The following is a 16,315-nucleotide window of genomic DNA, read 5'->3' as shown; positions in this document are numbered from 1 at the left end:
TGATTTTTTGTTCATTTTGTCTTACTTTCTGGGACATTTCCTCCACCCTTTCAGTTCTTGTATTATGATATCTATTTCTCTTATTATATTTTTAATTGTTCATTAATTTTCTGAATGTTCCTTTAGAGAGTATACTCTTCTTTCACTGATGTAATATATTTGTTACATCTATAAGAATGTAACATTGGAGAAGCCTTTTAAATTTTTTCTCTCTTTTTTTTTTTTTTTTTTTTGCCGTTTCTTGGCCCGCTCCTGTGGCGTATGGAGGTTCCTAGGCTGGGGGTCGAATCAGAGCTGTAGCCGCTGGCCTACACCACAGCCACGGCAACTCGGGATCTGAGCCACATCTGCAACCTACACTACAGCTTACGGCAATGCCGGATCCTTAACCCACTGAGCAAGGCCAGGGTTCGAACCTGCAACGTCAAGGTTCCTAGTCAGATTTGTTTCTGCTGCACCACAACAGGAACTCCGACATTTCACCTATCTTATTTATGTTCCCCCTAAATACAACATTTTTTTCTGGGGAATTTAAATGCCAGGTAGTAAAGCTTCTTCTTCATTGATACTTTGGTAGGTATCTCTTAACTAGAAGATGAGAATTCTTGAAAACCTAACCATAATATATTTATCACAAAAAAAAAACACAATTTCTTAAAATCTTTTCTTAATATAACTCTATTACTTATTCAAAATTCTCTACTGTCTCAAAAGTCTTATACAATTGGCTTGACAAATCAGTATCCAGACAATGTTCATCCATTACGTTGGTCGATTTGCCCCTTTCCCATGCCATTTATTTTTTGAGCTGATGTATAAAACTGAACCTGATGGATGTTTTTTACTATGTTTTTTAAAAACTCATTTTCTTTTTGCATTCTCTCCTTCTGAGTTCTTGGTTTTGGATCTATATTTCCTGTGAGAGGCTTTGTGAAATGTTGGATGATCATTAGCTTCCTGTCTATTTTTAAGAGAAGAGCACTAAAAAAAACCTGGAAGTTCTGTGTACGTGGTAGGGATTTGACTTCAGGGTGGTTATTTGGACCTGGCTGTCTTACTGGGGGATTCCCAAAGGCAGTATCTGTAGGTTGTCTCTCCCCTGATCTGGTTACCTCCCAGATTATCTCTCCTGCAGAGAAGGGCACAGGCTTCCCCCGAGATTTTGCAGGACTCTCCAGCCCAGCCCCTCACCCTGCCCTCAGTTTGCCCTTATATCCAGAATGCAGTGAGCCTCTCTAGTTCCTCTGATTCATCTGCTCCTGAGAGTAAACATCCTTGCTCCCAACAGGGTCGGGGAAGGTTGGGGACCTCATCGCATGAGCTGGGGCTGGTACCTACACTCCTATTCACCCCTCAGACTCCAGCCTCACGGGGCTCACTGCTTCCAGCCTCTATGGCCACCCTCACTCCACACTCCTGCCTCTCACTTGAAGACCTAGATTACAGTTTTACTTCACTGGAAAGTAAACAGAACTCCAGCTGTTACTTTATTAAAGTTTCTGGAAGGAGCTGAGGAAAGTACACGTTTTCCACCTACCGTGTTTAACCAGAAGGAAATCTTGCTTTCTCTTTAAACAAGTCCACTTTGACACAGACTTGTACCCAACGTTATAGCTACGCACATATGGCTTGTTTTTATTAATAGTTGGTAAGTCAAAAGGACTAATTTCCAAAATTAAAAGCAAAGAACAATTTTTCTGAATTTCAACTGTTGAAAATATGCTAGAATTATAAAAGCCAGAAAGTGTATTGTTTTCAAGACTGAAAATCATTCTATTAGTGGAAACGAAGACTTCTCCAACTCTGTATTTATTCCAAATAACTTTTTAAATAATAAGAGGGAATGTTTCATAACACAAAATGTTTGGGGGTATTTACTTAAAGAATTTATTAATTTTTATAAAAGCAGGCCTGATAATAGATAGCAACCATGCATTTGTAAGATAACAATTTATTTCTTTCCCCCTTAGGGGTGTCACATGGTAACTGAGGAGCTCCATTCCATCACGTTTGAGACACAGATCTGCCTCTATGGCCTGACCATAGATCTGGAGGTAGGTGTTTCAAGGAATATCTACTATTTACTAATAACATTGTCAGGAATTGGTCAGCATTTGAAGATGAAAGCTACATTTTCTAGGTTATAGTACATTCCTTATTCATTATTCCTGCTTCAATTTAGAAAATCAGTATGTCAAATATTCACTAATTCATCAACATGTATTATTCTGGTTACATAGAAATGATAAAATCTCATAGTCATTATGATTCAATACATATTGAATAATTTGTTGCTCAGACTGTGTGTGTGTATGTTTGTTTTCTGAAATTCTCTGAGTCCTGAATACTCAGTAAAAAGCCTAAAAAGAAGCAAGGAGACTTGAACCATGTTATATATGATGTATTTTCAAAAATTTAACTTGTACTTAAAAATACCTCAAAAGAAAGGGTTTTCTAGTGTCGTGAGCAAAGACCAATGATGGGGACATTATCAGTACATTGTTTTGATCCTCTTATAAAATTCACCATTGAACTCAAAAAAGGAATAAAGAAACTGGGGATTCAGTTGAACATGATTGACTGTGAGCTCCTTGAAGCAGGACATCACACTGTTAGCCCTCCATCACCAGTGCCTTGCCCAGTGCCAAGCAAACAATAGGTACTCAGCATTTGTTGAATAAATGAATGACTGGGTGCATGAATTAACAATTTCACACACCTGAATATGTTCCTACATGTGGGGTATATTGTTTTAGATTTCTGCCTTTGCTCTTTTATTTTATTTTTTGCTTTTAAGGGTGGCACCTGCAGTATATAGAAGTTCCCAGGCTAGGGGTCATATCAGAACTATAGCTGCTAGCCTACACCATAGCAATGCTGGATTCAAGCCACATCTTCACCCTTCACTGCAGCTCACAGCAACGCTGGATCCTTAACGCACTGAACAAGGCCAGGGATCGAACCCACATACTCATGGATCCTAGTAGGGTTTGCTACCCCTGCCCACAACAGGAACTCCTGCTCTTTTATCTTAATCAATGTAAACATGTTTATAAAATTGCCATAGGTTCCTTCCTCATCTTTTTTACCTAAATGTCTGTTTCCCTAAGCCATTAAGTTCCTCAACTGGGTATCTCACTATGTACAAACATTCTAACCTCTGTTGGTGGAAAGGGATGAATGTAAGTTGATTAGTTTTCCAGACTAGTCTATGAAGCCTGTTTATTCCATAAGGTTGAAAACTTCAGCACCAGCAGTACTAAGCTGAGTGCGACAACAGAGGAGGCAGCTCGGTCTCCCACAGCACTTTGTATTCCAAAATTGCTTACCTCTCCATCTTCTACAGTTAAAATACCCATGTCTGGAACTGACATTAATTAGATGTTAGATCATAATTTGAATACCTTAATCCATCCCAGAGATAGATTTAACATTAGATTCTTTAATGTAACCTATTAAGAGGAAAGTTGCTAAGTCAGTACAAGCTCTAAGTAGTTGCATTTTAGGCCATATCTACACAATGTCAGGGAAGATATTGGAGAAGCTGACTGACCAAGCATGCTGAAAGGATTCCTATTTTTTTCTTTTACTTTTTGGGGGCAACGATAACAGCATGTGAAAGTTCCCCGGGCCAGGAATTAAACCCACGCAGCAGCAGCAACCTGAGCTGCTGCAGGGACAACGCCAGATCCTTAACCCACTGCACCACAAAAGAACTCCCAGGGTTCCTATTTTTAGCTTCTTTCCTCCCTGTACCTTGACTCACATATGCTCAGAAGGTTCCAGTGCCTTCACAAGTCATTTTAGTGAACAAGGCAGTGTAGATATCATGATTGGAGGAGTGGGGTTGGCTTGAGATGGTCCTTTAGGGGAAAGGGCCAAGTGTAAAATCAATTTAAGACGCTGCTACCTGTTATAACTGTTCTTTTTTTTTTTTTTTAATCAGACCTGCTCATTACCTGTGGTGATGATTTCTAATGTCAGTCAGTTACCTAATGCTTGGGCATCCATCATTTGGTACAATGTGTCAACCAATGATTCCCAGGTAGAGTCTCTATTCCGATTTCTCCTCCTTTAATGCTATTTGATTCATTTTATTGTCAACAAAGCCTATCTGTATCAAGATATATATATGCACACACATATCTTTGTGGGTTTTTTTTATTCCAGAACTCCAGTATATTCAGTTGTATGATTCCTCCCTTATGTCATATCTATAAAGTAATATGTTCTGATGTATTTGGACTCTGAACACTGCAATAGTGACAGACAAGTATTTATTACTTCTGAGGGTCTGGTCAGCTCTCAACTACGTGTATCACGGAGAGTTCTAGGGCCATCCTGTGGCTCTGTTAATTGGGCTCTGGGGAAACTTTATTCCAGAATTTAATGACTTACTGCTGGGTTTACCTCCTCACCTACTTCTGGCCACATCTTTTCCACACACAGCCTGTTCCACAGAGGTGGAGAATTGGTTTCCAAATAAGTGGCTAGAATATTCATCAATCTTTCCTAACAACACTGTACAAATTTTTGAGTTGATAATAGATTTAATCCTTTCAAGTTAATTATAGCTTTAATCCACTCTAGGCTCAAATTGGGTTTTAATGCCATCTGGTGGTCATTTAAGGTATGGCTCAAAGTTAGCCTCAAGTTTCAAAGGGAGCAAGAGAATAGCTCTTCATAAAAGACCACCAAGGAAGGGTGTGGCAAAAAAGATGAGTCAGCATTTCCCCTTGTTCCCTCTTACAAAACCCCAGTGTGTTGTCCGGGAAACCACCAAGGTCTAAAGAAATTAGGTCAGATATAAATAACAACATTTCTTCCTGATTCAAAACAAATGTTCCTTCCAAAGGGAAGAATTATCTTAACTCAGGCCCTAGCAGTAATAGGAGGAGTCCTGATGAGTCAGCTCCAACTGTTCCTTCCCTTTTTATTTAATGTACCTAATAAGGGAACAATGTGGAAAATGACTCAGCCAGATTCCTTCTCATCCTCTGGCGCCCTGGCATCTGAGGCAGTTGGAAGGAGGGAAAGAGAGGCAAAGAGGAAGGCTGCTCAGAGTGCCTGTGCCTTGCTTCCTCTCAGGCTGCAGTGAGAATAGAACTCATTAGGAAAGCTAGGTGGACCTTAAAGCCAAGGACAGCCAACACCTCTGAGATGTAATGTTGTTCTCCGTTAGGAGCTACACATGTTTGGAGCTTTTCATCCAACTCCAGGATGTAGGACAAAAACTACTTCTTCCTCCAGCCTCAGAGTGCAGGGCTGCCGCACCTAGCTGTCTTCAGCATCCTTTCTCTTTAAGAAAGCCACCAAAGCTGTCACACTAACCATCTCAGATTCTGCTCCAGTCTTGGATGAAGAACCTGGAGACATTTTTCATATACACCTCCTATCACATAAATGCACAGCCTCCTTACAGTGTTCAGCAAAACTAAGTCTGGTTTCTCCTGACTGTTCTGTTTCAAAACCTAAGCTCCTAAACCTTGGTCACATTCTATGCTTTTTGGTCATTTGTCCAGACATAATTCTCATATTCAAGGAAATCTGCCCCTCTAGAAATTCCTTCTTTCCAGTCCTCCCCTTCCTATCTCCCACTTCTTGTTGCATGTTGTGCCCTCTTTTCTTCTTACCTTCTGAAATCTCTAGAATTGGTTCCTTTTTCTTGCAGCCTAGCTTTGTTTATGTTCACTGAAGTCCTTCTCCCCATACTGCAACAGATTTCTCAATTCTTCCCCCTTTCCCTTCCTAAAACACCTTCTGCCTTCCAGTAATCTGAGGCGAAGTCTTCTGTTCCATCATTTTTGACTCTGTTTCTGGTATAAACAGTCTTATTTGCAGTTGATCATACAAAAGATCCTCTAGTCTAGAGCAAAATAAGGAAAAACTACTATCCATAAAATAGGAGTCCCCTTTAATTATGAATTCACATTGTAAGTTTCCTTTCCTTAACCTTGGACTTAACAGGTTTTGTGCTTTGGAATGCTTTGTTTTTGTGCTTTGGGTCAAGGTATAACTTGCCCCAACCTATGATAAACCATTAAATAACATGATACAGGTTTTATTTAAGACTAATATTATTTCAGCCCAGTGTTCTCCCAACTGAGCTATTTCAGCACTCTTTCAGAAGAAGGTATCTAATTATTTGTTGGACAGTATTAAGTACTTGTATGAGTTGATTGATAGTCCGTGGTCCAGAGAAAGTTAAAGAGATGCCCAAAGATTCTTTGAAGGATAAGCTAGAGACATACATTGTATTACATTCAGAGAACAAGGCCCTCCTTAGGAAAAGACAAAATCAGTTTTAATTAAAAAGCACAGAAGAGATAAGGCAATAGTTCTGTGTTTATTATCTTAGGTTGGCCTAAAGGGTTTAAATCAGGAATCCAATATATTGAGCTACAGTGCATTCAATGTGATTAATAAATATGATCATCACTACAACTCTATTTCAGAACTTGGTTTTCTTTAATAATCCTCCATCTGCTACTTTGAGTCAACTCCTAGAAGTGATGAGCTGGCAGTTTTCATCATATGTTGGCCGTGGCCTTAACTCAGATCAACTCAATATGCTGGCTGAGAAGCTTACAGGTGAGAGCTGGTAGATGTGGAGTACTTGCCTCTGCCTTGGGTACTCGAGTGTATTAAAAAACAAGGGTGAGGAGTTCCCATCATGGCTCAGTGGTTAACAAACCCTGCTAGACTACATGAGGATGTGGGTTTAATCCCTGGCCTTGCTCAATGGGTTAAGGATCCAGCATTTCTGTGAGCTGTGGTGTAGGTTGCAGATGCAGCTTGGATCCTTCATTGCTCTGGCTGTGGCATAGGCCGGCAGCTATAGCTCTGATTCAACCCCTAGCCTGGGAACCTCCATATGCCATGGGTGCAGCCTTAAAAAGACAAAAAAAAAAAAAAAAAAAAAAAAAAAAAAAAAAAAGAACAAGGGTGATATTAATAGTACTCATTATGATGGTCAAAATTTATGGAGTGCCTAGTATATCACTGGGCATAGGGCTAAATGCTGTATTATCTTTCTCACACACATTTCCTAAGGCAGAATAATGAGGATAACTCATGTGTCTATCCATTTTGTACATGAGGATACTTAAATTCAGAGGTTAAGTGACTTGCCACAGCTAGGACATAGCAGAGCCAAGATGCAGGCCAGGCCCGTCCGATTCTAACGCCCCTTCCTTTTGACTGCACACTCCAGTTTCCAAGGTGATCTTGTGCCATTTCCACTGAATGTACTGTGAAGCCTTAGTGGTGCCTTGATCTTTCATATTAATGTTGCAGTGGTCATTAACCAACTGGAAAATAGCTGATCCCAGGACCAGGAAAATTAATAGAAATTTAAAATTGCCCAGGTAATGCTTAATTCTTTGGATCAAGAAAATTTCAGTTTTGACTATTTCTAAAGTTGGCAAAATAGAGTCATTGGTACTCCACATAGTGACTACAGTTTAAACTTTTTCTAAAAGAATTTCAAAAAATATTTATTTTTTGGCAAGTCTGGGGTGAACACATTTAGCACCAAAAAAAGAGTTAAAATTGAATTTGTATACATTTCTAGTTAAAGTAGAGCCAAAGATGCATTTGAGCAGCAGTAGTGGAATCGTGTGTGACTTGGTTAAATTTGACATACAAGTGATGCTGGGTTGCCCTTTTACCTATGGCCTAATCAATAGGTATTTAAATAAATCAAGGCTTTGGGAATATTACAAAGTTTACCTAATGTAAATATCCTTTTTTATCCTTATTTAGTTCATAAACCACCATAGTAGGCATTCAATAAAGATATGTCAATGAGTGAATAAAGCTTTTAAATATGTAGTACAGTTAGTAACTATATATGTTTTCAAATCTTCATCAAATTATTCTTATAATTTACTTAAATTTTAGATAGAAACTCCTTTTGCATTGCCTTGGATCAAAACAGACAGTGGTTCCTTATTGCCAAATTGATCTCTAGTTCATTCTTTTTATGATAATAGTCAAGACTCCTGGCAGTCTGGCTTTACAAATTAATTTGATAGTATTTATTTACCAACATTAAGCTGCTCATACTGTCTTCTATATAAGCCTTTTTCCTATCCACTTTGCTTCATCCTACATTATTTTTGCTTCTGGAATGAGTGGCCGCCTCCTTCTTCTCCTATCCATTCATGGAGGCCTGGTTCCAGACACCTACCTCCTTCCTAAGTCTATCTTTAGCTCCTCCTTTGAAAAGAATTCTTTCCTACGTAGTAAATTTCATGTTGTCTCTTACTTACACTGTTCCTAGCATTAAGAACACTGTAAACCCATGGCAGGTGCTTAGGAAATGCTGGAAGGGGGAATCTAAATTGAGCACCAAATTGAAGAGTCCAATTGTTTAATAAAAATCTCATTCTTTTCTTTCAGTCCAGTCTAGCTACAGTGATGGTCATCTCACCTGGGCCAAGTTCTGCAAGGTACAAATAGGGGAGGGGGTTGGGTTTTTTGGTTTTGGTTTTGTTTTTGTTTAGTGTTCCTTTTTAAGCTTCCATATCATAATTTGGGATTTTGAGGATTTCATGGATAATGTTTTTTAAAAAAGAAACTCTAAAGTGTTTTCTCATTTAAAGGAAATGGTTCACTGAAAAAAGGAATTATTATACCAGCATTACTGTTGAAATAATCATTGTTCTAACATGTTTTCTTATTCCAATAGGAACACTTACCTGGTAAATCATTTACCTTTTGGACATGGCTTGAAGCAATATTAGATCTAATTAAGAAACACATTCTTCCCCTTTGGATTGATGGGTGAGTTACAGGCTATATTTTCCATATGAATTCATTAGGCTCTTATTTTTATGCTGTCAGTTTTTTCCTTCTTTTTTTATGAAGTATAGTTGATTTACAATATTGTGTTAGGTTCAGGTGTACAGCACATTGCTTTAGATATACATACCCTTTGCCATTATAGGTCGCTACAATATGTTGAATATAGTTCCCTGTGCTATGCAATAAATCTTTGTTGTTTATCTATTTTATATATAGTGGTATCTGTTAATCCCATACTCCAAATGTATTCCTCCCCCCTGCTTTTCCCCTTTGGTAACCGTAAGTTAGTATTCTGTGTCTGGAGCCTGTTTCTGTTTTGTAAATAAATTCATTTGTATTATTTTTTAGATTCCACATGTAAATGATATCATTTAATACTTGTCTTTCTCTGTCTGACTTCACTTAGTATGATTTCTCTAGGTCTGTCTATGTTGCTGCAAATGGCAACATTTCCTTCTTTTTTAAGGCTAAGATTCCATTGTATACATGTACTACATCTCCTTAAGTCAATTGTCTGTTTTGTTATTTTTGTGTTTTGTTTTTTTCATTTTATGGCTGCACCTGTGGCATATAGAAGTTCAGGGAAGTGGGGGCAAGGATTTAATTCAAGCCACAGCTGCAAAGACTTATGCCATAGCTGTGGCAGTGCTGGGTCCTTTAACCCACTGTACTGAGTGGGATGGAATCAACAGCCTCCGGCAGTCGGATTCTTTTTTTTTTTTTTTAATTTTTAAATTATAGTTGATTTACAATGTTCTGTCAATTTCTGCTGTATAGCAAAGTGACCCAATCCCACATATTTCACTGTTCCACAGTGAATACTCCAGCCAATTGTCTGATAATGGATCCTTAGGTTGCTTTCATATCTTGATTATCATAAATAGTGTTGCTGTGAACATTAATAATAAATGCTGGAGAGGGTGTGGAGAAAGGGGAACCCTGCACACTGTTGGTGTGAATGAAAACTGGTATAGCCACTATGGAGAACAGTATGGAGGTTTCTTAAAAAGCTAAAAATGGGAGTTCCTGTTGTGGCTCAGCAGGTTATGAACCCGACTAGACTCCATGAGGATGCAGGTTCGATCCCTGGCCTTGCTCAGTGGGTTAAGGATCCAGTGTTGTGAGCTGTGGTGTAGGGCACAGGCGCAGCTTGGATCCTGTGTTGCTGTGGCTGTGGTGTAGGCCAGCAGCTGCAGTTTTGATTCAAACCCTAGCCTAGGAACTTCCGTATGCCACAGGTTCAGCTCTAAAAAGCAAAGGAAAAAAAACCCCACTAAAAATAGGGCTACCATATAATTCAGCAATCCCACTCCAGGGTATATATCCGGAAAAGAAGAAAACTCTAGTTTGAAAAGGTACATGCATACTAACGTTCACAGTAGCCCTATTTACAATAGTTTCTTTTTCTCTTCTTTTGAAGCATATTTAGTATGATAATGTGGAAAATATTTGCTGTTTCTTATATTCCTCATCGAGTATTAATATTTACTTTACTCTCTATAATGTATTTCAGGCACTATTGACTTTTGATTATATCAAAACAAATTTAGGTCTGTTGTTTGTGAATGCAATAATTATAGTCTTTGATCAGATAAAACCATGCCACATTCTATTTTTAGGTATGTCATGGGCTTTGTTAGCAAAGAAAAGGAACGACTCTTGCTAAAGGATAAAATGCCTGGAACCTTTTTGTTAAGATTCAGTGAAAGCCACCTTGGAGGAATAACTTTCACCTGGGTGGACCATTCTGAAACTGGTACATGCTCACTATTATTTATTCATGTGATATTAGTATTGCATTTGGTTATTGGCCTTTCCATCTGCAGAAGTGTGTGGCCTGTTGTTCTATTTTTCATGTGCTCAGGGGGTTTGAATACTAGCTGTTAAAATTGTCCCAGAAGAGGGTGGCATGAATTTCTCAGTGTCTGCATGGGTGTCCTCTATCACGTGCAGAGAAGAGCTGGTATTGTTTCATAACTGGTGACATGAACTTAATGTGGGCAGAAAGAATGGCCACAAAGAGTGCCTGCAGGAACCTGAATATTCCCTCTGCTTTCTGTTTTTCCAGGAGAAGTGAGATTCCACTCCGTAGAACCCTACAACAAAGGCCGGTTGTCTGCTCTACCATTCGCTGACATCCTTCGAGACTACAAGGTTATTATGGCTGAAAACATTCCTGAAAACCCTCTGAAGTACCTCTATCCTGACATTCCCAAAGACAAAGCCTTCGGTAAACACTACAGCTCCCAGCCATGTGAAGGTTAGGTTCTTTCTGTTTGCTTTTCGCTTCCTTAAGATTTGGGGAAATGACCACAGATTGGAGTAAAGTAAATCAAGTTCCTCTTTTTCTGTTTACTTTGTCGTAAGATCTAAGGGGTATGTGGAGGTCAAAGCCTTGGAAATGAAGGGGTGTGTCAGCTAGCAGAGTAGTTAGTAATTCATAGCTGTGACCAGACTTCACCAGGCATGGGAGTATCTTAGCCATCACCAGTGTTTCAGTTTTCTCCTCCCTAAAGCAGGTGTGGTTCTGACTTCACCTCCATGCACAGGGAGAGGAGAAGAAAGAGGAGGTAATGATTAGAAGGCTGTTAAAAGTTAGGCAAGGCTGTTTTTACAAAAGCAGCTCAGGGTTGATCGCTTTATATTCTTTTACCTACTGTACTCTCAACTCAGAGAGTATTGTTCCTTTGTCAGGGAGGGGACAATGGGAAGTGCGCTTTACTCCACTCTCCCAGCCTATGGATAATAGGTTTTGAATCCCTGCCTTAGGTTGCAACCTAAGGGCCTAAAATAATACCTGGCCAGAATAGGCATTTGGTAAATAGTTGTTGAATGCATGAAAAGAACATTCATGAAATTAGCTATATAAAAAGTTCACTATTCTGTTTCTTTACATGGAAGTATATCCAATCCATTCAACTGTTCCTCTGCAGCAACTAAATCTATGAGCATCCTCCTGTGGAACATCCTACAGTTGCCACTCACAGGTGACTTGATGCCACCATACTTAATCCCCTTCTGAAAAAAAAGAAAACAACAACCAAAAACCTGTGGCTTCTAAGTGTCTCCACATCAGATCACATAACACATGTCATGCAACAAATTCCAGTTGAAATATGACAGTCCCAATTAGAGTTGGGTTAAGCACAAGTTCAGCACAGTATACCAGAGCAATTTAGGGGTGGGTCCAAGGTGAGGTCTGCACATTCCTGTTACAGCAGTGCAGTAGTGCCTCAGCCACAGCCATGCCTGTGCTTCAAAACTTTCTATAATTGAAAGATTATGATTGGTGTTAGTTTTTTGTTTTGTTTTTTTTTGTTTTTTTTTTTGTTGTTGTTGTTGTTGTTGTTGTTGCTATTTCTTGGGCCGCTCCTGCGGCATATGGAGGTTCCCAGGCTAGGGGTTGAATCGGAGCTGTAGCCACCGGCCTACGACAGAGCCACAGCAACTCGGGATCCGAGCCGCGTCTGCAACCTACACCACAGCTCACGGCAACGCCGGATCGTTAACCCACTGAGCAAGGGCAGGGACGGAACCCGCAACCTCATGGTTCCCAGTCAGATTCGTTAACCACTGCGCCACGACGGGAACTCCAAATGTTTTTTGTTTTTTTTGTTGTTGTTGTTGTTGTTGTTGTTGTTGTTGTTGCTATTTCTTGGGTGATTGGTGTTAGTTTTAAGAAAATAATTCAGTCACTATGAATCCCCAATCCATGAATAAATCAGTCTTTATAATTAAACATAAATGTAACATGGAAAACAGGTAATAGAGTTGATACCCAATTTGTATGGGTATCAAACGATTAGAAAGCTGTTAAAAATTAGGCAAGGCTGGTTTTACAAAAGAAGCTCAGGGTTGATAGTTGACATTTTAGAGCATTTATGTCTAAAGTAAGATTAGGCCTGCCAATAGATTTGTTTTTCTCTCTTCTTAGGCATTTTATGGTCACCTGAAATGCCGTTTCATCTATTCAGCTAGAAAAAAAAAAATGTGAATCACAAACAATTGTATTATCTCTCTTCTTTTTAACATCACTTATATTTTTTTAGAATTTTTAACTTAATTTTATCAATAGTAATAACATTTTCCCCCCAACATTGTGCCTTTCTTTTCCAGTTTCAAGACCAACAGAAAGGGGAGACAAAGGTTATGTCCCATCTGTCTTTATCCCCATCTCAACAATGTAAGTAATCTTAGTTACATGTAAATAATTATTACTAAACTTATCAAAATAAGCTCAAAATTTTAAGGGTAGAGCAGGGTACGCATAACTGAGAATAAACATTTTAATGCTCAGTGTCCCATTTCCTTTAACACATAAAGCTAGTCTTCAGGATGCACCATAGCTATCAGCAAGGAATTCGAAAGGTGCCCTTTTATATGCTGTATGTTCCATAGCAGGCTCTGATTTCAAATGATGAATTAGGCATCTCTGTCACCATCAGATGAAGCCTTAGAAATGAGCTCTGTTAGGAAGGTAAATATTTCCCTCCTCTATCTCCTCCAGTTTTTAGGGCTGGACTAAAAATAAAATTGACACGAGATGGAGTAACAGGATAAAAGGAACTTTTTTTTTTTCTGCTCCGGTGGCATATGGAAGTTCCCAGGCTAGGGGTCTAATCGGAGCTGTAGCCGCTGGCCTACGTCAGAGCCACAGCAACTCGGGATCTGAGCTGCGTCTGCAACCTACACCACAGCTCACGGCAACACCAGATCCTTAACTCACTGAGCAAGGCCAGGGATCAAACCCACAACCTCATGGTTCCTAGTCAGATTCGTTAACCACTGCGCCACGACAGGAACTCCAAAAGAACATATTTTAATTTGTCTCATAGAAATGAGACTGAAGAAGTGACTAAAGCAGGCAGCTTTTATACCCTTTAGGCAAAAAAGATAATAAATTTGTGAGGAATTGACAGGACAAAGAAACTTGGGCTTTGGGAGCTTAAGTAGTGAAGAATCAAAACAGAATTTGGGCCTGGGGTACAGAATTGAAGAAACAAGTTTCCTTTATACAGGCCCAAATTCAGCCCCCATCTCTGGCAAGAAGGATGTCCTTCGACTTTCAGATGCAGGGAGGGCACCGTCCACGGGGGAGATTTATTTCCTGCTTTCGAGGAGGGTCAGAGCATCCCTCCTGCAGTGGTTCTTTCTCAATGAACTTAAGTAATTTAAATCAAAGTTATCAGTATGCCATCGAGGCACATTTTAGCGTGCCTGCCCTGGCCCCCAACAGCTCCTAACACAGTAAGTCACCACAAGCTACTGTTTTTAATCCCTTTCAATATCTATCCTGTGATCTCTTTAAGCCGAAGTGATTCAACTGAACTATATTCTCCATCAGACCTTCTTCCTATGTCGCCAAGTGTATATGCGGTGCTGAGAGAAAACCTGAGTCCTACAACCATCGAAACTGCAGTAGGTTCCCTTTCTTCCCATTGCTGTCAAGGGCATCTCTAATGAGGTGGTATGTGTTCAGAGGGGGTGGAGATCTGCCTGGGCAGTGAGAAAACACATTTGTTGGAACAAATCCATGAGCATAACACCAGGGCTGTCTGTATAGTCCTGTGTGTTGCCGATATCATGGGCATTGAAAGAAGATACCTATGCTGACTTCAACTGTTTTGAGGTCTTTCCATCAAAAGCCACCAGAGGGCAAACTACCCCTGTATCCTCCCCACCCCCACCCTCAAGTACATTTCACTCCTACTTCCACCAACAGCTCCTCCAGTCCCCTCCACTGTCCCCACTTTAGCAGACAGCACTTACTAGTCAATATTTGTAGGTCTAGTTTAATATGTATTTTAGCAGTTCAAGCACGACGAATTCCAATATTTTTTGTTTGTTACTTGCTTTATTAGTCCTGTCCTGGGAGCTTTAAGTAGTATATGAACAATCAATAGCAGTATAGTAATACTCTCTTGAGAACTGTTTCATAATCTGAAATGCAGTAATGTACTTTAGAAAACATTCCATCTGTTATTAATCCCAAATATTGTCAAGTAGTTCAAAACCTCGATTACATGCACATACATCAGAATATAGAATCTTGGGGGGACCTGAGCCCCAAGAGTTTTGTGTCTAATTATATAAATCAGGTGGCTTTAATCCTTCTCCTGAAGATTTCCAGGATGGAAAAACTTATTCCAATGTTAGTTATCCTTAAGCCCTATAGTTATGAGAATTTTTTCCTACATTTTACACCCATTTCTTCATTACCTTTTTGTGGGATGAATAGGTCTTCTTAAAATAGTTTTAATTTATTCAAAAGGTGCCTTTTGTTTTAGACTGATCAACCTCAGTTATTTTTACAAGAACTGTACTTAGTAGTTAATTGGTAGAAAGATGTTGACGAATGCAGTTAGTAGACAAGAGGGTACTTACCTAAGAAATGGTGACTTATTTGCAAAACAGTAGTTTGCTCAAAGGCATTTTCATTTTTCAATTTTAGATGAAGTCTCCCTATTCTGCTGAATAACAGGATAAACTCTTGACACTCACAAGAAGGAAGCAAGTGCAAAAGTTTAAAGACTGAATTTTGCCAACAATCACATCTTGTTTCTTCAGCTTTGTATATACTGGTTTCCAGGAATGGTTAAGACTGAAGCTTTCCTCTCACTGGCATGACACCCCCAAATGGGAATGTTGTGACGGAAATGCTAAAAACCAAAGCTTCAGATCAACTTGCAAGATAAAACACTTTTAAGAAACCAATGTTAATAGAATATTAACAAACTCCTCATTTGTACGTATTTGTTTCATTTCTGATTTTATTTCTCCTGTGTTACTTATGGTTTCAGCTCTAGAGGGTTTAAGATTGCTAAGATTTCACAATAGGTCAAAAATTAAAGTCACACTTATATTACTCAAAAACCAGCAGGGGAGCTCCTGTCATGGCTCAGCAGAAACAAACCTGACTAGTATTCATGAGAATGCAGGTTTGATCCCTGACCCTCGCTCAGTGGGTTAAGTATCCGGCATTTCTGTGAGCTATGGTGTAGGTCACAGATGTGGCTCAGATCCCGAGTTGCTGTGGCTGTGGCGTAGGCCAGCAGCTACAGCTCTGATTCGACCCCTAGGCTGGGAACCTCTATATGCCACAGGTATGGCTCTAAAAAGACCAAAACAAAACAAAACAAAAAACAAAAAACAAAACAAAACAAAACAAAAAAACCACCAGCAGGAAGGCCTGATGGAAAAGCCAAGTGAGATAATGTCCTAATTTCTACCAGGTAAGAGTCCTCACATTAGCTACAAGATGGAGCAATGACGGGGGCATTAACAGCAGCATTTCACATAGTGTCCCAGAGTGAATTAGGAAGCCTTCTGATTGTCATGTCGACACTGTCCCAACTTCAGAATTCACAGCTACTGGTACTACTTGCAGAAACATCTCTCCTTTTAAGGGCATGTATCCACAGTCATTCCTGATAGTGTCCCAGGCAAATCATTCTGTAAGCAGACTAATGGGTAAAAATCTCAAGAAATGAGGACTGGAAGGAAAATA

General features: G+C 39.5%; 1 protein-coding gene across 9 annotated transcripts in view; it reads left to right on the top strand.

Moving 5' to 3' along the window:
- STAT4 (signal transducer and activator of transcription 4) overlaps nt 1–15,553 on the top strand; it is a 133,059-nt gene extending 117,506 nt beyond the window's left edge. For 8 of the 9 annotated variants that reach the window (XR_014828843.1, XR_014828845.1, XR_014828844.1 and 5 more), the window contains 10 exons: nt 1,971–2,054; nt 3,947–4,045; nt 6,456–6,591; nt 8,404–8,453; nt 8,693–8,787; nt 10,428–10,564; nt 10,877–11,068; nt 12,925–12,991; nt 14,118–14,226; nt 15,260–15,546. Coding sequence is in view for 6 of the 9 variants with exons in the window: in XM_084998318.1 (XP_084854444.1) it covers nt 1,971–2,054; nt 3,947–4,045; nt 6,456–6,591; nt 8,404–8,453; nt 8,693–8,787; nt 10,428–10,564; nt 10,877–11,068; nt 12,925–12,991; nt 14,118–14,226; nt 15,260–15,286 (996 nt within the window). In the remaining 3 variants the exon portion in view is untranslated. 9 annotated transcript variants of the gene reach the window in all.
- The last annotated feature ends 762 nt before the right edge of the window (nt 15,554–16,315 follow it).

The sequence above is a fragment of the Sus scrofa genome, chromosome 15, assembly GCF_054392235.1.
Source record: "Sus scrofa isolate SSC_HxYL_T2T_F1_AM1 chromosome 15, Sscrofa_HxYL_maternal_Yorkshire_Landrace_v2.0, whole genome shotgun sequence".
Lineage (NCBI taxonomy): Eukaryota > Metazoa > Chordata > Mammalia > Artiodactyla > Suidae > Sus > Sus scrofa.
This window is presented reverse-complemented; position numbering and strand designations above follow the sequence as displayed.